General features: G+C 40.7%; 1 protein-coding gene across 3 annotated transcripts in view; it reads left to right on the top strand.

Moving 5' to 3' along the window:
- TGFBR3 (transforming growth factor beta receptor 3) overlaps positions 1-20,680 on the top strand; it is a 161,014-nt gene that overhangs the window by 73,539 nt on the left and 66,795 nt on the right. For all 3 annotated transcript variants that reach the window (XM_084527515.1, XM_084527514.1, XM_084527513.1), the window contains one exon: positions 1,994-2,178. In XM_084527515.1, coding sequence (XP_084383641.1) covers positions 1,994-2,178 — 185 coding nt within the window. The remainder of the gene's footprint in view (positions 1-1,993; positions 2,179-20,680) is intronic.

Below are 20,680 nucleotides of genomic sequence, written 5' to 3'. Positions count from 1 at the left end.
GGTATTCTTTTTTTTTTTTTTTTTTTTTTTTTTTCACTCACATGTGTGTGTAAATGTTTTAATGTTCAATTTCCCTTACTTTGTGCTCCTGTATGAGAGAGGCATCTTAACGAATGTCATCTCCCTCCACTCTGGTCTGCAAGAGAAAACAATTCCCTAAACCAATTGACACATGTGTTTAGAAATGTTTTTTTTGTGTTGATTGTATAATAGCTTGTTCTGCTACAGGATGTGCACACCAGTGGTTGGGCTCATTGATCTGCAGGTTCTCTGATCTGCATTTGCAAATCAGGAAAAGGAGCCCATTCTACTGCTGATATTATTGTTATTAATTCTAAAGTTTCATCAAGCGTTACAAAGGGCAACATTCATTGCTTAGGCTGCTCTCATCTTATATGTGTGCTTTTAAAAGGAGGTTAAAAAAAAACACAACTAAAACCAAGTCTCCAGTCCCCCAGGCTGCGGGTCAGTGCTACTCCTTGTACACAGTACGAAGTTTATCTTCTGCACCCCAAGCACAGGCATGTGCAATCTATGCCTGGAGCACTGCCTTTGACAAAAACTCCTGTTCTTTAGGAGCTGGCAGGATATGTAGTATGCACCGGTGGGTTTCAGGAACATCCCCTTTTGCAGGACAAGGCATGCATGACCGAAGGCATTGCAGAAATCTCACTGTTATAAGTGGCTTTGCTTTTTCTACATAAATTCCATTTTAAGATGGGCTTTCTGACTTTAAGTGCCCAGTTGCTGACTGTATCTTGGGTGAACTGTATTTGTAACCAGCAAAGTGTAGGTCAATCTTAATGTAATTAAACATACACGTACACCCAGGTCAAATGATGTCTAGTGCTACGATAGCTGGATGTAGACTTCACAAAACCAGCAAGAGCTGTGCTATTTGATCATTTGAGGATTTTCTTTAACTATGAACTTTTATTTAGGAACAAACAAAACCATTTTACTTTAGTTGCAGATGTATGCTAGCCAGAGAAATGAACTTTATGGTCCGCCTTTGAACTGACCGGTTCATCTAATTCTTATCTGACTGACTTTTGTGCAAATTAGGAGTTAAGTCAATTGACATTCTCTTGTGACCTGAATCAAAAACATACTGTATCTGTTACTGTCAGGGGTGGGTTTGGGCCATTTTGGAAAAGCAGGGCTGCTTTTCATAAATATTTGTCTTGCTTTAGTTTCCTGAGATATAGTTCAAATGTAAACTGCTCTGTATGTTTCAGCTTTTGTGCTAGCTAGCTATATCACATCACACTGTCTCACATACTATATACAAGTATGGCACTACATCTTGCTGTGGTGATTATTTGAAAGGGCGTACACTCTGTTTTGGACTAGATATCTGTTATTAGTGTAGATAATTGCAGTCAGGCACAAAATAGAATCAGTAAACAAACATTTCATTTTATCATGTGATAAATGTCTACTGTTTTATCCAATTTATTTGAACGATGTTCACTATAAATCAGCACTGCTTCAAAAGCAACAAATCCAACTTGCCCTAAAGTGATTACTTTATACTAGAGATTAACGTTTCATTGTTTTGTATATGTGGTTGCAATTTTCAATGTTTGGGGATAACAATGTTTGACATAAACAAATAATTCACATCTAAGACTAAACAATTCCTCCTACCACCCTCACTGTTGTTTTTCTCCTTTGCGGTATTTTTGGGCTTCTTTTCTTTTTTAATCCTTCATTTGCTCTCTGGTAAAGACAAGACTACCTTCCATTTTGGAGTATGTACTTTAAATTTAGACTTTCAAAGAGAGAAATGAATTAACAATTTAGCATATACAGAAGAACTTAAAAGGACAATTAAAATATTTATTTTTTTTTTGTAATGTGGAAAATGAACATGAAGCTTGTTTGTGTTCCTGTTTGTTCTGTGACCAAAAGGGACTTTATTATTTGATAGATGTAACATATGTATTGCTTTCTTTCTCTAAATGTAGCACATCTGTATAATCTTCTGCAGGTCCTGTGCCTAGGAGCGAGTGTGTCTTATCACCTGTTAACAATTCGCACCCAGTCCATGCTTTACTGGAGAGTTTTACCGTCTTATCTGGCTGTGCAAGCCGAGGCACAACGGGCCTGCCACAAGAGGTGCATGTCCTCAATCTCAGAAATCCTGAGGAAGGTCTTGGCCACCATGAAAGAGAGGTAAAGGGGTAGTTGCTTTTTTTACAGATCCCTGGCTATGTGTGTCTAAAAATGGGATTGTTCCATGTTTATTTGCTGAATAAAGTTATTTTTGAATTGTGAACAGCAAGACTACAAAGAAGCCTGCACAATTTGTATGGATACTGTCCACAGATGCTTTGCGTGTCATAAGACTAAACCACTTCCATACCCAGTCATTCTCTCCATCACCTTTCACAACCACGAAGTATGGTTTAAAAAGTCGGTGGGGTGGGCAAAGGAAATAAGAAACAGATTTGGATCTACAAGAGGCCTTTACAGAATTGGCTGTCTTCAAAGCTAGATCGTTTACCTAAATGTGTTGTAAATTAACATGAATACCTTTGGATCCCTGCCATGACCACTATAAACAAATATTTAAGTTCAGATTTTTTTAGCCCTGTAATACATCCTTAATGCTTCACTGAGGGGGAAATGCTGAACAGAAATCAAGTGTTACTGACTATGGTAGTTCTTCAGTACAGTCCAATTACTTATTTATGTACGTTGCACTTGGAGGGACTGTCAAGAACTTCAGCTGCTCTGGAAGCAACAGCTTGAGAAGAAAATTTTTGATGTTAGCTTGTGCAGTACTGTTGTTTACTCTCAAAACACATCAAAACAGAGTGCTGAAGTGAAAAGAAAACATTGCATGCCATGACAGCTGAGTTTCTTAGTTCATGTTCTTACAGTATTACACATACAAATCCTGAGCACTGCTTCCTGTGAGAGCAATGTGTATGTACAAAATTAGTAGAGTTAGTAATGAGAGAACAAAGATGATGATCCAGCAGATGGAAACTTAGAAAAAGAGCTATATTTTTGCTGGGAGAACTTTTAAGTGGAATCTTTTATAGTGTGTTAAATTCAGGCAAATACTCTTGGCCATAATCAAAGCTTTCACTAACTTTGATAGCTGTGTGGGGTTTGTTGTATGCATCCATGGAACTTCAGCTGTTGTATACATTTTCACTATTTACACTGACTAAAATGTCTAGTGTATGATGAAAAACTTATTTATTTTTTAAGTAGGCATCTTATTGGTTGCTCTTAATCAAAAACATCAGATTTACTTCTGTTCATTCCATGACAGTTGAACTGAAAAATTACACTTATTTTGTGTGGGGCTGAGAATGAGGAACAGAGATTTTGTTGTTGTCTTGGAGTTTGCAAGGCACAAGATTGTCAGTGGAAAAAAAGGTAGGTATAGTAATTTCTTTGGGCATGTAAAACCCATTGTAGTTATTTTTTTTTTCCAATATAGTTTCCTATGGAAACTAAAAGCCTTGTGTAGTTCTGCTATGTATTTGTCAGAGCCTCTCTCATCACCCAAGAACTTTTAAGTCCATTGGCAAGTCTTAGACAAATTTGGTCTGACGGGTAGGTCTCACAAGGTAATCACAAGTTCTGTTGAAAAAGGGGCAGAAGAGTGCCCTTGCTGTAGGGACACGATGTAGCATCAGTTTGTAACCTCTTAGTTACCAAAGGGTGCCTGAGCATGGGGGGAAACTGGCTATAGCTGGAGTTTGTACCTCCCACGGGGCCAGAATGAATCAAATGCAGGGCTTAAATTTGCATAAAACTAAATTTCGCCCTGTTTTGATGTTCTTAGCACTACTTGTGTAACAGTGTAGTTTGACTGCAGTTATGCATGCACAATGTGAACTAGTTTCACATGTGCGCGAGGTTGCAGACTGTGCCAGTACTGTCTAATTGTCTTGACAGAATGATAGAAGTTTTAAATATTTGGCTTTGAATGAACATAGTTGCTGTCTAGGAGAAAGATGCTTTGTGCCTCATCTAACATGCTAACATTTTGAAAGCAGTTTGCCCCAACTGTCTTTTCTGCACACCTCTGTGGTGTACTAAAGTGTAGGGCATAGAATGTATTTCACAATGTGTAGCCCTTAGCTTCCTTCACCCAGCTGTTTTCCAGTTACAGTCCTTGGAGATGCCTGCTCTGAAAATGAACAGGAAGCTAGAGCAAGGTTTGCTGGCAACAGTGTAGAGCAAGAGAGAACAAACAACTTGGAAAGAACAGTTTTTACTTAAAGGATCAGTCAGAAAACAAAGCAGAGCAAATGTTATCTCTTTCCATTATTGTACAAATGAACTCCAAATGTCCTTTTGTCTTAAAGTAGAAGGTACCCATCACCTCAAGTTAAATTAGTTTGATTTACCAGCTGAGGTATTTCCTGTTGCCTGCAAAGCTGATAGCAAAGGTGGAGATATGTCATACAGTATAGCCAATGTACTCCAGCATAAAAATAGTATTTTTGTTTGACAGTACAAATCTAGCTAGAATCTGCAGCACTGAAAGTGCTTAAAATAAATCATGCATTTATTCAGAGGCTGGTTGAAGTTCTAATAACATACAGTGCAAGGTCTGAAAATCTCTTAAGCAAGGGCTTGCTTTGGGACAGAAGAGGTTGGGTTTTCTTTTGTTTTTAACCTACCCTGTGTAGATGCTGCTGAATTAAACATTCTTTACTTGCTCAGAGGAGTATAAACTTCCCATAGCAAATTTGTTAGAGGACTTACACATTAAACATACATGTATTTGTGCAGTTATCCTGGTTCTCTTGAATATGCAACATATGTGTATGCATTAATTTAATACTTGGCACATCTGTACTCTATACAGACAAGCATTTGCAAATTTAAACATAGGAAGGGTGGCTAATGCTGAGGGAGGGCATGGCAGAGGTGTGTGTTCCTCCTGTAATGCTTGTAGACTTTTTTTGTAACAATTTAGTAAGGTTTGGGTACTTTTATCTTGCCTGGAAATGGAAAATCTAGATAAACTGGAAATGTATTATGTATTCCGACTTCCTTGCAAAACTAAATCAGTAATTTATCACTTTCAGGTTAAGGCTGAAATCTCATAAATATAAGGTCATATGAAATGCTGTAAGCATTTATTTTTATTTTACTTTGTTAATCTTTGTTGGAATGACATCTCGTTTGTTGAGACTGTCAAGACATTTTCTTCAAGAAAGACCCCCAAAATTCCAGTCTTTTTGAAGTATTTCTTAGAACTGTCTTTTATCGCAATTCATATTGGCCGTGCTTTATCATAGGAAATAGAATACGGGTGCATGTAATAGGCACGAGTGTTTTTATTAAGCTTGGCATGAAGAATGCAAGCTTTTTTGTTTGTTTTGTTTGATCGAATATTCCTGGGGAAGTGAGTGCATGTATGCAGTTCTGCACTGATCTGGGTCTCAGCTGAAAGCCAGGAACTACTGAACATTTACAGGGACTTTCTCTTTGGCTTTGGGTGTCTTTACTACTTGAGTTTCCCAGATTGTAGAAAAACTTACTTTTTGTGAAACCGCTCATTCTGAGAAAGAATTGTTGTTTGTGAAGACAATTGTATTTCTAGTGATTTGCACCAGAAAAATATGTATAGAAAATTTTAAAAATATACTTTGAGATTAAAATCACTCCTTAAATAGGTATATTATCAAGTCTTAAAATAATGAAGAATTCATTATTAAATGACATACATGTCATTTGAGTTTCCCTGAGCTGCTTCAGGCATGCAGCCACACTTGGAATAGTTAAAGGGGGGGTGGAAGCAAAGGGATATAAAATTAATCTCATGTGAATACTTAGGACTGAATACATGTGACTACACGGAATCAGAATTCCTGGCAATGGATTCACTATTGTTTTCGTTGACATCCTCATCCTCAATAGTTTTAAGATGTTATGCCTGATGCAGATTTTTAACATGTTATGTGAAATAAAGGCAGGAAAAGCAAAGATTCATCTTTATTTTCATAATTTTTGAGCAACACTGCTGAGGCTGTAATAATTGCAGAGACTTCTCACTGTTAAATCAGTGTTACTTGGAAGAAAAAAATCATGATGATTATTTTCCTTTGAGAGCAAACTTGTTATGAAAATGTGTGTTAGTTTCTATAGAGCAGGCTAATTATATAGCCAGGTACTTTCTAGGGAAGTAGCCTCAGATTCCTGAGCTGACCTGCTTATAGTCATAAAATGATAGGCAAAATCATTTAAATCTGATATTTAAGTATTTTCTGAAAAGCTTGCGAGTTGTAAAACTGGAACAGGAAAAGACACTGAAACGGTCCCCTGATAACATATTTCTACATCCGGATGTTTGCTATGCATCCTGAATTCAGGATAGTTCTTCTCTGTCAAAATGGTTTTGTATTTTAGGACTCTGAAGATCTGGACAACGAGCATAAAATCCTGGTTCATTTTGCCTATTTTTTTCTACATTTGCTATATTTCCCAGTGTGTTAATTTTAACTACTTTCAGAAGCTTGCTTCAAAAATTATTCTTAACATACTGTTAAGAAATCAGTTTTAGCTTTGAGTTGTACATTTGCAAATGCTAGGTATTACATACTTTATGGAAAAGTGCTGATTTATGAACCTAAAATTGCCTAACAGCTGTGTGTCCCAGCTCTTTATACTGTCTCAAATACTTTAAGATATGCTGGCAAGTGGCTTACATCAACACTTACTTTGTATAATGCATGTGGAATCAGAATAAGTGTGCCTTTGGCATTTTGTTGCTTTCCCAGTAGGTATTATTAATTCATTTCTTCATCTTCTCTGTGGGATTATGACCTTGCAGAAAGGTCCACGCATGTACGTAACCAGGTGGAATTCCATTTCCTGAATTATGGAAGTGTTCCCAGAGTAGAAGTTTCTGGAGAAACAGCATTACAGGCATTATTTTGGCACTTCAATTTCCATGCTAATTCTCCTAACTTCAAATGTTGAGACAGTTACCTTGCTTCCTTTTTCACACTTCCTCCTGGTTGTACCTGTTAACTTTCTTTATTCTCCCTGCACAATTAATATATTGTGATTACCTTGTGACTCTTTCTGTCCTTTGGGTTCTAGATTTCTATTTTTATTTATAATTTTCAGAACTAGATGCCTTAAATTACTCAAATTACACCACAGCAGCCCTACTGTGGCTGCATCAAGGAAAATATTTGTTTCATGCTTAGGCATCCAGAGATCTGGGAACAGCCTTGAGATATAGCTTTGATAAAGGGGTCACTTTCTGAGTGCAGTTTAGACACACAAACCTGTTGCACCAAGACCTTGAGTTCTTGTCAACAGCAGGCAGGAAGGGTATTCAAGGTTTGTTATTTGACAGCTGTATTTAGTGAAGTTTTTGTTACCTAGTCATTTGTTTTATTCCACTTTGTTTATTTCTTCTTCTAAAAGTGCTTTTTTAAGAATAGGTTTCAATTAAGTGGCAATCAAATGCCCACGTTGGAGTGTTTTCTAAGACTCCGTAATCTCAAATACAGTAAAACTAAGATCAGCTGCTTCTTCCACTCTTGGTTTTTAGTGCTGAGCTCTTGATGTCAGCTTGACCAGATGCTTTCAAATTGGCCAGAAAGATGGGCTAGTTTGGTTTGAATTTTTGAAGCACCCTGCAGCATGGCCTTAAAACTCTTTTGGCAACCTCCACTTGCTAATCTGATTATTCTTTCCTCTTCCAAATTAAAATAATTGGACTATTATCCTATGCATTGCTAAGCCTCTTGTTTTAGTGTGATAGTGCATTGCCAGAATTTGTTGCATCTGCCCACTGCTCATCAGCTGTGGGACAGTGGGAAGCCAGTGCTGCTGCACTTGGGCACATTTGGTAGCTCTGGTAGACCAAAGCCTTTTGTTTTAAAGAAAAAATAGTTGCTTTTCTAGAAGACGCTTTCAAAGAAAAACAAAGCACTGTGCCTCTGCCAAAGTACAGACTGGATCTCAACATTGCAAGGGTATTTTGCTGATTTTGCCTCTCCACTTTCTGAAGACCTTTGCTTGGCCATGGTAATGGATAGCTAGTCTGACAGCAGACTTGCAGGTGGCAATGCAAAAATGTGACAGGGTTTTGGTATATGCAGGGTTTTTGAACCAGGCATGGCATGAAGTACCTATAATGAGTTGGCTTGAGAGCAGTGGTGCAGCTGGAAATATTGCTGTCCAGAAAGGGGGCAAGCGTATGAGGAGAGCAGCACGTTGCAGGAGCCAGGAGTGTGCTGTTAGGGGGTCCAGGCAGGTGTTGAGTATGGCAGTGAGCATGGTACTGGGCTGGCTGACTGAGAAGTGAAGCCCAAGATAGAGCTCGTAAAGCCTAAAAATACTGCGCCTTTCTCAGGGGGTGCCATGCCTACTGAAAGCTGCAACTCCCATGCAACTAACAGATTAGTGAAACTGGTATCTTAATTGCCTTATTTGATGGACACTGCATTGCCATGCCTCTTAAAAAACAAAACAACGACTAAAAAAGACACCTCAGCCTTAATTTAAGGATCTCTCACAACTGTCTTCTCGCCTTTTCTCTTTGTTAGCACTTTGAAGCATCTGTGCTTGCATAAAATCCAGTCTTGGATGTGGCTTTTTCATCTAGTTTGCTCTGGATTGCAGTCTTTGTGGGTTGTTTTCAGTCAGCTCAGGAACTGCTGGTCATTGAATTTGGCAATCGTTCCCAGTTCTGCCCACCAGAAGTGCCAGAGGAAGTCATGTGTCAGCTGGAAGAGCTTGTTTGCACAGAGCCTGGTGTCCTGCAGAAGTATTGTTTGAAGCCTGTCTACTCTTAAAAAGGCCACAGTGACTTCTCATGACTTGGAAAGCACTGAGCAAACCCTTGGTATTTTCTGTTTTTAAAAATGGGAATGTTTATTGCACGCAGAAAATGAGACTTATTCTTAGCTTCACAGAGCTGCTTGGAACGGTGAGTGAAGCAATGCCAAGGCCCACCACAACAGGCTAAAGGGTTCAAAAGAAAAAAATGTCAGAATGTCTTTTCTGATTGCTTGAATTGCGCGTTTTTGCTGACTTATTAAAATGGCCCATTGGAAGCTGAAAGTTGGAGCGTCTAACATTTACTAATATTTGTTTTCCTCTGTTGTGTGTGCCCACAGATACTGATTTGCTCTTGCAGGATTGTAAAGAGAGCTGGGCAGCTGCCACGGTCTTTACTAGAAGACTTACAAGTCTTTGCTTTCTTCCTCCCTCTCTGCTAGTTGTGTATAAGCATACTGTGCACTGTGTTCACACGTTCTTTCAGGCAGATGCACATGTTTTGATTGAGATCATAAGCTGTGATTCACATTCTTGTTCTCCCCTTCCCTCCTTAAAGCTTGGAGTGGCTGACATGGCTTCGAGTACTTATAAATCACTGCTTTGTCTATCGTTAGTTTCCCAAGAAAAGATAATTAAGAAAGTGATGGTATTTCCAGGAGTCCATTTATATCACAATCTTGATTGGCAGGTTCCAGTCTAGCTTTGGGCTTGTGTGTGTGAGGGAGATGTTGAAGCAACACTTGTCATGAGTGGCCATGTTTATGTTGTTCTCTGGAGTGTCTGTTTGAACCAAAAGTTGGAATTGTTCTCCAACCTCCCAGCAGCAGGGAAAATTTCCAACATAAATTGTATGGAGCTTGCTGTGCCAGGTAGTCACTTCAGCTGCTCTCCTGTATCAGCCGAGAAAGTAAAAGAAAGGGGGAAAGATAAGAGGAAGAAACAGTTACTTTTTTTTTTTTTTTTTTTTTTTTTTTTTTTTTTTTAGCATATGTAGATTGTGCTTTTGCTAATGCTTTTTATGTACCTAAGTTTGTGTTTCTCTAGAGGAGTTTCTCATTTTCCCTGTGAAACAAAACCAGAATGCTTCCACAGTGGTAAAACCTATTTAAAGGAGAAGATGCAAAAATAGCACCACCATGGGGTACAAATAGATGAAATTCAGGTTGCTTAAAAAAATTTGAAGGAATTATAGGTAATTTATAGTGGACAGTGTGTCTTTAGGAGTTGCCTTGGCAGTTTAAAATACAGAAATGTTTTTGTTGTGGCTGGAGTTCATGTCATAGATATGATTAAGCATGACAGTAGTGGTAGCATCTCCAGGAGAAAAGGTAATTTTTGGTGATGATCCAAATCTCATCAATGAGGAAAAAGTACTAAAACCTAATACTTTTCTGAAAATGACCAGTGTTCTCTAGTCCTGAAGATTAGTTGAAGTCTAGCTTACTCTTCTGTGATCGAATTGAAGCAGTTTTTTCATTTGTTCTGCATGGACACAGTCTGTTCACCACCATGCAGGTGGTGAAGTGAAAGTTTGAAGCCTTTTTGGACGTTACTACATATGCTGTTGCTTAGCAGAGAAGCACAGTGGCACTTGCTTTTTATTTTATTTTATTTTTTTTTCAGAACATGTATTGGAACACATTTTCTTTCCTCCACTGCTTATCTGGGTTTCAAGCGATACTTAGACTGGGGTAAAACGGACACGGAGAATGCACCTGAAGCTTTATGGAAAAACCTTGCAAACAGGAAGGTGCACTCTGTTATTACACTATTAGCTGGAAAGCAAGCCAGTGTTTTCTTCATTAAATCTCTTTTCAAGCAAGAATCAGAAAGACTGTGTGGATAAGAAGTGCTTAGAATGACATCATTGTTCATGAAAATACTTGTGTGACAGCCTCATTTACATCTTTTGGAGGATTTTGTCAGGTTTTCATGACTTTGATTCTGCAAGTATACTAAATCCACCTACATAGGTAGTGCTGATAAACTGAGAAAATTTGGTTTCTTAGAACTTTTTAAAGTAGTAATTTAATTAAAGTAGTAATTTAATTAATTATGAAATTAATTATATAATTATTTAAAGAAATTAATTCCATTCTCTAAAATATTCTCAAAATACTGTTTTGTTTGCAGAGACTAAAAGTTCTTTTTTTTTTTTTTTTCTTGGGGATGAAAAAAAATTTGGAAAGAATGAAGATCTACCGGATGGTAGGGGAGTAGAAAGACAATATATTGGTTACAGTTGTTTAAACTTTTGAGAGCAGTTCCCTTTGCATTTAATTTCTGTTACCACTTGTGAGTGTATGCCTTAGAGAAATGCTTGCCCCACGTCTCAGGCTGGTGGGTTACTGACAATAAAGTAAACAAAGCTGTTTCCTAAATCTGGTGTTGCTGCTTAAGTTTTCACTTTTTCATGCACACACATGCTCTTCTTTACCCTGGCTTGGAAAGCAAGAATTCGGTTTTATATGTCCAATAAAAATGTGAGCTCCGTATTTTACGCTTCTCTATTTGACTGTGCCGCTTCAAAAGACACCTGCAGAATGGCATTTCTGTTTTCCAGTTATCTGCACCTGTGTGTGGTCTGGCTGCAAAACCTTTGAAGAGCAAGGTGTGTTACACGCAGAGTGGTGAAACCCTTTGTCCTGCAGTCTTCCATCATCTATTTCATATATATTGCAAGAGATCTTTTCCTGCTTTGTGAAGCCTCCGTGTCGTAGCATCTTCCCCTTCTCCACCTGCAGCTTTTGAAATAGCAGAAAATAAGTTGTTCAGCTGTTCAGGATTTCCACTCGGATTTGGAAATTCACTGTTCTGATTCCAGTTTTGCCATGATGTTCTTAGAACACTGTGTGCAATGCGAAGTCTGCATGGTGTTTTCCAGTTGAGGTGAACTTGCTGTGTCTACACTCAGAGCTTGTAAGAGATGAGAGAGTGCTGACACCGAGTCTTTGAACCTGGATTAATTTGATACTATGACTAATAAGACCTGGTGAGAGGCAAGGTATATCAGCTGCATTAATGCATTGCTGTGGTATGGTGCACCTTCTAGGTGGGTGCCTAGCACACATCTAAGTTGCTAAAAATACAGGCTACAGGAACTTCTGTCTACCTGGAGAAATCTGTGTAGACTTGCTCAGAATGCCCCAGATGCCTTTAAGGAAAAAGGTCCTGTCATAATTTTGATCTTTTATTCGTGTAAGAAGCATTTTCTCTGGGACAGGAGCTGGGTTTTAGAGGCTCATAGAGCCTCCAACATGGCAACCCCCCATGACTCCCCCCTACCTTTTTTTATAATGGTGTTAGGTAACATTAATGCAAGTACTCAATAATAGTTTCAGGATGGGGAAAGGGAGAGGAGTAGGAAATCAGATTTCACTTTTCAGCCCAGGTAATTCACCGAAGAAAAGGTAAAAAAAAAACAAACAAACACATTTATGTACAAGTAGGTACAGAGCAGAATATTATCTGGGGAAACATTTCCTATTTCTACGCACTTTGTACCTTAATTGTTAAACTTGCAAGTCTGATGTGATAGCATTTTGTGAATAGGACAACATTAAGCAGATGCTGTACTTCAGGTTTGCAGGATTGGATCTTGTGTCCTTAGATCTAAAGACAAGAAATTTTCCCACAAAATGTATAAAAGGAGGGTTTTCCCCTTGAGATTCATTATACAGCATGTGAACAGTATTGACATCTACTGATTTATGCAAAGCTGAGCGAGATGTTTTGTTTTCAGGTTTCAAGTGCTGGGAAGCCTGACTGCATTGTGGAAGGGCAGATGGCACAGATGGTTTCACTTAATCTTTAGGAGCCCAAGCATCTAGTTAGGGTCAAAGCAGGAATGGGCACAGGGGTCCCAGCCCATGTGGTGGTGGGCACGGGTTTTCCATTGCACCAACAGTGGGGGCTGGTTGCTGTGAGCAGCCCTTGTTCCACAGGTGCCCAAGACAACAGGGATAGCATCTGAAGATTAACTGTAGCTGGCAGAGCAAAGTACAGATGTTTGCACAGAGACTGACTCTCTGCTCTATTTGTTGCAGCCAGAAGTTTTTGAAACTCATTTTACAGCTCTCTGGTTCTCCAAACTACATAAAGAGTTGAGATAATATTGAAGACAAAAACTGGTTTGAGATGCATACACACAGGGAAAGCTGGATGTTGTGTTATGCAGGTAAAGGAAGTTAAAGTAGGCAGTTGACACATGTACAGTCTGTAAGTGAAATGTATGATAAACTCTTTAGGTTATAATTTTACAATCGTTGGAGAAATAGTTGCATTAATGCAAGTATGACTTGCTGCCCTTTGTCTTTTCAAATACCTTTCCTTATATAAACTAGCTTTCCTTTTTCCACTTTTGTTACTTCTGCACTGTGGAAGTAATACCATTTGCTAGTGCAAATAGGACTTCAATAACTGTCCTGCCTGTTTGCCAAGTCTTTTTGTTTGTTTCTGGGATAGCTTTGTATTACTTAGTTTTTGCATTACTTAGGTATTTGCATAAATGATTAACATCTAACATAATGTGATTACTTTTGGCAGCTCCTGCGTAAAATAACAACTTTGGAACACCAGAAATAAGCAGGCTGCATTTTTGTCTAAAGATAAGTTATGTGGCTGAGCTAGGGGCAGAAATGATCCAACATTTTCAGAAAATTAGAAGCACTAATTTACAACATCTCTTTCAGAACTTTCTGATGCTGTATGAGCTGTTGTGCTTTCTGAATAGACTCTTCAGTGACTTCGTTTCCAGTAAAAACTTACAGTGCAGTTGCTTACCCTTGCAGTTCTGAGGAGAAAGTTATCACTGGTGCAGTAAAACATCAGTTGTGAAGCAGATACAAATGACACTGTTGCCAGGTACTGAGCAGTTTGTCTAGTGCCATACAGCGTGCCACATACTCTTGTTGTGATGTTTTTGGTAATGTTTTAGCACTAATTTTATTTGTAATTTTTTTTTTAGTCAATTGGCTGGACCAGTTGAATTACAAATCCTTATGAAGAGATCTAAATGCGCTGTAATTCCGTCCTGTTACATGAATCCTCAGCTTGGTCGTTGAATGTCTGGGGCTAGAAAGGTACCAGAACTTAGGCTGGAGGGAGAAGAGAGACTACAGATAGCAATTAAATATGCTGTAAGCTCCCCAGCTTTTGTTTTGTTTTCAAAGTCTGTGTGCCCATTAGAATATATTGCTTTGCTCGAAGCGCAGCAGGTACCGAAGTTTAGGGGTTATGCTCTGTCATCACTCAAGGCAAAGGAAGCTTTACTCTGTTATTCCTCTTTAAGAGACAAACATTGGGGTTGACATTTTTCCTTAGACATTAATAGTGCATCTTCGCATTAAGGTCACCCTCTGGGGAGGTCATCCATACTTCAGGATAGTTTGTTAGGGCATGTTGGCACACACATGGTGCAGGACTTGAATGTCTTGATTTGTAAGTTCTTTGGGGATGGAGCTGTGTGTTGTGCTTGCACTGTATCTAGCACAGCACACCCTGACCTTTAGCTCCTGTTGCAGGACAAATTAAAAAAAGAGAGATTTCAAGCACCTTATGGTCAAAGGTTTCTGGTAGTACTTCTTACCGAAGAGTGTGCAATGAGCCCTAGACCACAGTTGGGTTGCCCTTATCAACCTTTCTGTTCTCATACCCTCTCTTTGGTGGGTCCAGTATTCCAGTTTGGGGGGTACCTCATAAAGTTCAGAATATTGCACAACAGCATTCAGTTTTTATTAGATAACTTATGGGACCTGGCTTAATGCCATGAATCACAGAATCACAGAATTTCCTAGGTTGGAAGAGACCTCAAGGTCATCGAGTCCAACCTCCAACCTAACGCTAACAGCCCTCCACTAAACCATATCCCTAAGCTCTACATCTAAACGTCTTTTGAAGACTTCCAGGGATGGTGACTCCACCACTTCCCTGGGCAGCCTGTTCCAGTGAATTATGTGGAATTATGCCAGGATGAATATTTCCCATGATTTTCACAACTGAACTATAATTGCAGTTCAGTTGATCTGTAGAACATGGGTCAGAAGGTCCAGGCAATGCCAATCCACTTACAGGTGTGTATTTATGATAAAATGAGCAACCCACTCTCTCCTGGCATTGCCATGTTGCTCACTGCAGTTGTGGGGGGATTGCTGCATTGCTCACTGTGTGATAGTGTGGCTCAGACATACTACTTGGGCAGCAGCATCCTTTAGAGCTGGCCTGACAGAGAAGAAAGCTTGGTGTGTCTCTGGCCAAGGCTGCATGGATGGCAAAATTACCTTCAAAGGTAATACCATAAGAACATAATTTGCCTTTCTTGGAAAAATCAGCAAACTCTCTCCCAGAAGCTGTTGGCTCCTGAAAACTGTACATTGCAATCTACTATAGCTGGCGTGGTATCGAGTCTGTAACACAATATTTAAAGAGCATAGAAAAAAAATGGATAAAATACGTGTTCCATTTTGAATTCCCAGTCTCTGCCTAAAGAATACACCTTTTCTTTACTTTTGTCTTAAAAATCAAAAAAGTAACTTGGAGATTTTTCCCAAAGCAATTGCTAAACGCTTTTTGAGAAGTGATAGAGTACTAGGTCCCACCCTTTGAGGTGGATTTGTGGATTAATCTTTGACTGAACTCTTTTCGGCCAATGTATTGGAATTAAATTTTTTCAAGTGAGTTTCAGTAGAAATTCTAAACCTCTTATACTGGATAGTATGCACCAATGATCTGTAAAGATAATATTCATACTAGTTTTTGTTGCAATTCAGAATAACTTTATATATATATAAATATAATGTTAGATTGAAAACAGTTATAGAGGGCAGTGATACATATTTTCAATTTCCTGTCTGCTTGGTACTAATTAACTTCATCTTTGCAGCTGAGCAGTAAATAAAGAAGTCATAAATCCATCTTCAGTACATCATTTGTAAGTCAGAAAATCTGTTTATATGATCTGAGGGTTAAAATTAATTTTCCTCTTGCGTCTTATGAAACAGCTGTCCTAGCCTGGGCAGTGTAATACAGTACAGCACAGCACATTTTAACCTGGTTTATTTGCACAAATTTGTAGTGATTGTTTTGGAAAATGAGCTATGAATTTATCTCAAGGACTTCACGCTGGAATAGTTAATTCAACCTCGTAAATCCTTGGCACTTGACTTTCATATTTTAGAACAAAACACAGAGTCTGTGATTTGATGCCTTGAAGTCAGCAAAACAAAATGGTACTTTTTAGCAGCAGTGTTTACTTTGATCCATTTTCAGCTTTTGTGCCCTTGCCTTTCACGTAGTACAAATTGTTTCAGCAGAGTAATGGGGCAGGAGCCCGTAGACTGTTTTTGCAGTTGGTTGCTGTGGTGATACTCAGCCATCCATGAAACTGCCATCTCCAGGGAAACAGAAACCTCTGCAGCCGCCTTAACCTTGTTGCTGTCATATGCATCTGCGAGAGACCTTAAAGGAACTTTTGCAAAGTGTGTCAGCAGGCAGTAGTGATGGGTATGTGCACAGGCAGACATCGTTGGCTTGTGTCACAGAATCACAGAACTGTAGGGGTTGGAAGGGACCTCGAAAGATCATCGGGTCCAACCCCCCTGCCAAAGCAGGTTCATCAGAGCAGGCTGCCCAGGTAGGCGTCCAGATGGGCCTTGAATGTCTCCAGAGAAGGAGACTCCACAGCCTCCCTGGGCAGCCTGTTCCAGCGCTCCGTCACCTTCACCATGAAGAAATTCTTTCTCATGTTGGTGCGGAACTGCCTGTGCTCAGTTTTGTGGCCATTACCCCTTGTCCTGTCCCCGCAAACCACTGAAAAGAGGTTGGCCAAATCCCTCTGTCTCCCACACCTCAGCTATTTATATACATTGATGAGATCCCCTCTCAGTCTCCTTTTCTCCAGGCTGAACAGACCCAGGTCTCTCAGCCTTTCCTCATAGGGAAGATGCTCCAGGCCCCGTATCATCTTTGTGGCCCTCCGCTGGACTCTTTCCAGGAGATCCCTGTGAGCACGCTGATGGCTCATGGTCAACCTGTCGTCCACCAGGACCCCCAGGTCCTTCTCCTCAGAGCTCCGCTCCAGCAGGTCGTCCCCCAGCCTGTACTGATACATGTGGTTGTTCCTTCCCAGGTGCAGGACTCTACACTTGCTCTTGTTAAACCTCACCTGGTTTCTTCCTGCCCATCTCTCCAGCCGGTCCAGGTCTCACTGAATGGCAGCACAGCCTTCTGGCATGTCAGCCACTCCTCCCAGCTTTGTGTCATCAGCATACTTGCTGAGGGCAGACACTATTCCCTCGTTAAGGTTGTCGATGAAGATGTTGAACAAGACCGGACCCAGCACCGACCCCTGGGAAACACCGCTAGTCACAGGTCTCCAGCTGGACTCTGCGCTGCCGATCACCACCCTCTGAGCTCGGCCAGTCAGCCAGTTCTCAACCCACCTTACTGTCTACTCCTCTATCCCACACTTTCTCAGCATTGCTATCAGGATGTCATGGGAGACAGTATCGAAAGCCTTGCTAAAGTCAAGGTAGATGACATCTACCACTGCTGTCCCCTCATCTACCCAGCTGGTGATGCCATCATAGGAGGCAACAAGGTTGGTCGAGCACATCTTCCCCTTGGTGAATCCATGCTGACTACTCCTCATAACCTTCTTCTCTTCCAATTGTTTGGAGATGGCATCCAGAACAAGCTGTTCCAACACCTTTCCAGGGACAGAGGTGAGACTGACTGGCCTGTAGTTTCCCGGATCCTCCTTCTTGCCCTTCTTGAAGACCGGAGTGACATTGGCTATCCTCCAATATTCAGGCACCTCTCCTGTTCTCCAGGACCTTTCAAAGATGATAGAGAGTGGTTCGGCAATCACCTCTGCCAATTCCCTTAGCACACGTGGATGCATCCCATCGGGACCCACGGATTTGTGCGCGTTGAGCCCACACAGACGCTCCTGAACCACTCCTTTGTCAACAAGGGGGGAAATCTCCACTTCCCAGACTCTCCTCCCTCTAGGGTCAAGGAGTCCCGGGGGGGAGTCCTTGAAGCAAAGACTGAAGCAAAGAAAGCATTCAGTATCTCCGCCTTCTCGGCATCTCCTGTTACCAGGACACCCCCTCGTTCAGCAAGGGACCCACATTATCCCTAGTCTTCCTTTTACTGCTTACATAGTTAAAAAAAAAAAAACCTTCATATTATCCTTTATCTCTTTTGCAAGACTCATCTCTACGTGGGCTTTAGCCTTCCTCATCGCGTCCCTGCAGGCCCTGACAATGCTTCTATACTCCTCCCAAGAGGACAGGCCCTTTTTCCACATTTCATAGACCTTCCTCTTCCTTTTGATCTTATCGATCTTATCGATGAGCTCCTTGCTCATCCACTCAAGTTTCCTGCCCCCCTTTACTGATTTTGTACTCTTAGGGATGCACAGATCCTGAGCTTGGAAGAAGTGCTGTTTAAATGTAGCCCAGCTCTCGCATGCACCCTTGCTTTCTAGCAACCTAGCCCATGAGATATTCCCAAGCAGGTCCCGGAAGAGGTTGAAGTTGTCTCTCCGAAAGACCAGGGCTGCAATCCTGCTTTTAGCCTTACTTCTTCCACCAAGTTCCATCTTGAACTCCACCATCTCATGGTCGCTGCATCCCAAGCTGCCCCCGACCTTTACATCCCTAACAAGCCCATCCCTGTTGGTAAGGACAAGGTCCAGGAGCACCCCCCTTCCTCGTCGGCTCCTCCACTACCTGCATCAGAAAATTGTCTTCAATGAAATGTAGGAACAGTTTGGACTGTGCATACCTGGACAAGTTGCTTTTCCAACAGATGTCTGGAAAATTGGAGTCCCCCATGAGAACCAGCACCCACGATCGTGAGGCTACTACCAGCTGCTTTTAGAAGACCTCATCTATCATCATCTCCTCCTCCTCCTCCTCCTCCTCCTCCTCATCTGGTGACCTGTAGTGTACTCCCACAACAGTGTCTCCCATACCAGCCCACCCCTTAATTCTCACCCACAAGCTCTCCACTTGTCCATCACCCTCCCACAGGTGGAGTTGGGTACACTCTAATTGCTCCCTCACATAAAGGGTAACCCCACCCCCTCACTTCCCCAGCCTGTCTTTCCTAAAGAGTTCATAGCCCTTCATGACTGCGTTCCAGTCATGTGAGCTGTCCCACCACATCTCTGTGATTGCAATGAGATTGTGGCCCTGCGACCAAACAGAGATCTCAAGCTCATCCCGTTTATTTCCCATGCTCCATGCACTGGTATACAGGCACAAGGGAAGCAGCAGGCACAGTTACCCCTGGAGGGATGCAAGAAAAAGAAAATTCTGGATGGGGTATCAAGATCATCACCTTCTATGAGGAACCCTCGGATGATCCTATGGCACAACTCAGAGGTTTTTCCCTACTATCTTCAACAGTGACAGCAGTGAAAACTTCACCCAGCCCTTCTCTGTCACTTTTAGCTCCCCTTCCTTTCCCTGTCAAACCTAGTTTAAAGCCTTGGTAATTAGCCCAGAGAGCTTGCTCCCCAACACACTTGTGCCCCGCTTACTGAGTTGAAGTTGGTCAGCAGCCCACATACCCGGCTTCTCAAAGGGCTGCCCAAGATCAAAATACCCAAATTCTTTTTTTTTTTTTTTTTTTTTTTTTTTTTTTTTTTTTTCAGTTTTAAAACATACTGAAAGATTCGTTCAATAAAAAATGGCAAAACTTCTCTGTGGTTAGTTTCCTATTCATAGTTACATCCTTTCTTGCTGTAACGCACTTTTTTGTGAATTTGTAGGTTTCGTTTTACAGATTTTTGGTATAGCCTTAATATTTTATATTTACTTATGACCAAGTTGTCGTATTCCTCACAAATTAGTCATGTATTTGGAGGAGTGAGTGTGTGCCAAAGGAGACTGGGAGTGGCAGACCTGAGCCTGGAAGAGCAGCTTGCTCTGACAAACAACTCCTGAGGCTGAGTCTTCCTGAAAGAGCCAGTGCTGGCACACGTGTCCAGAAAGTCTGGCCTAATACTGATTGCACAACGAAAATGCTGGCTACACATCAGCTCAGTAATCAAGGAGCCCTTCGCAAGGAGTGCGGGATGTGTTGGACCACATGGTCTTATTTTCACATACAGTTGTTACGCTGCTGTCTGCTTGGTTAATGTGCTGTTCCTTTATATGTTTTAAAAATAATGTGAACAGAGCCATAGCAGCTGGTTGTTAAATGTACTAGGTGACCTAAAAGCACTTTAGTACATTTCATGACTCTGGTTTAATTTTCTCTTGTTATTGTTTGACCAAACTGCTCATACAGAGAAAGCTGTCTGAGATGCAGAAGATTTGGCTGTGGTGGTGCGCTGCTGAGGAGCACAATGTGTGTATTGTAGGTTTGTGTGAACTTACAAGAACGGGTGGAGAATATCTCTTTTTAGATACATCATTTAAAAAATAGAAAGGCTGCACTGGGAGTTTCAGAGAAGTAGTGAATTTTACCATTGAGTTCAGTGGGTTCAGGATTTTGCACCAGGTCTCTGTATCTGGCCGTACAGAGCTGCACACGTGGAGGACTGGTTTCCAGCAGGGTTTCTGGGCAGTGCTTAACATACATACTTAATAATATGAATTCTGCCAGTGAAAATACAAAAAGAAAGGGAAAAAATCTAGTTAGCTCTTATGCTATTAATTAGAAACATTTTGTTTGGTGGTTTGAAATGATCCAGTACCTTTCTATTAATTTTATGTGGTGTTTAGAAGGTGCTATGAACCGTCTAGACATTTGAGAAAGGATGTGCCTCGAAGAGCTAACAAACTAAGATGAGACGGGAGGAAAACGTGGCTGGGAAAAGAGAGTACTGTGTAGGATTCAGCAAATATATGGTTTCCTAGACACTCTAACAGACATGACTTTTTGGTGA

This window comes from Aythya ferina (assembly GCF_964211825.1).
Source record: "Aythya ferina genome assembly, chromosome: 8".
Lineage (NCBI taxonomy): Eukaryota > Metazoa > Chordata > Aves > Anseriformes > Anatidae > Aythya > Aythya ferina.
The sequence above is the reverse complement of the archived record's forward strand: the minus strand, read 5'-3'. Positions and strand labels throughout refer to the sequence as shown.